The sequence below is a fragment of the Micropterus dolomieu genome, linkage group LG21 (genome assembly GCF_021292245.1).
Source record: "Micropterus dolomieu isolate WLL.071019.BEF.003 ecotype Adirondacks linkage group LG21, ASM2129224v1, whole genome shotgun sequence".
Classification (NCBI taxonomy): Eukaryota; Metazoa; Chordata; class Actinopteri; order Centrarchiformes; family Centrarchidae; genus Micropterus; species Micropterus dolomieu.
The window spans coordinates 35,054,526-35,054,964 of NC_060170.1; the positions used below are offsets into that span (position 1 = coordinate 35,054,526).

Here is a 439-nt window from a genome sequence, read left to right on the forward strand (position 1 = left end):
CAGCTTCCTGAAGGCGACGGACGGCGGCAGGTGTTTCTGACCGCGTTCAGACTTTTTCATACACCGAACTACTGCTGCAGGCAAACCAAACACCCTGCAGAGATCATCCAAGTCAAACCACACACACGCGTTTGTACTCTTTTAATGGGAGTTTTAATTAGTTTCTGTGGCGGCAGAACAATAAAACATCACAGTGAGGTCATCGTCGGTGCATCACCTGGATACACAGATGCATTGTGGGACACAGTCTGAGCGGTTCGGTCCTCGTCTTCAGGTCTCTGCTGAGGTCTGTGACTCTGAAACACAGAACAACACACAGCGTTTCTCACCTGCAGAGTGTGTGCGCGTGTGTGTGTGTGTGTGTGTGTGTGTGTGTGTGTGTGTGTGTGTGTGTGTGCTACCTGCAGGTTGAGGTAGTGTGTGTGTGTGTGTGTGTGTG

The 439-nt window shown here is 50.8% G+C and overlaps 1 protein-coding gene across 1 annotated transcript in view; it reads right to left on the reverse strand.

Annotated features, from left to right (window-relative positions):
* Positions 1-126: 126 nt before the first annotated feature.
* Positions 127-439, reverse strand: part of LOC123960212 (cip1-interacting zinc finger protein-like) — a 6,870-nt gene continuing 6,557 nt past the window's right edge. Inside the window, exon 7 of the mRNA XM_046034858.1 lies at positions 127-296. Coding sequence (XP_045890814.1) covers positions 189-296 — 108 coding nt within the window. The 3' untranslated portion in view covers positions 127-188. The remainder of the gene's footprint in view (positions 297-439) is intronic.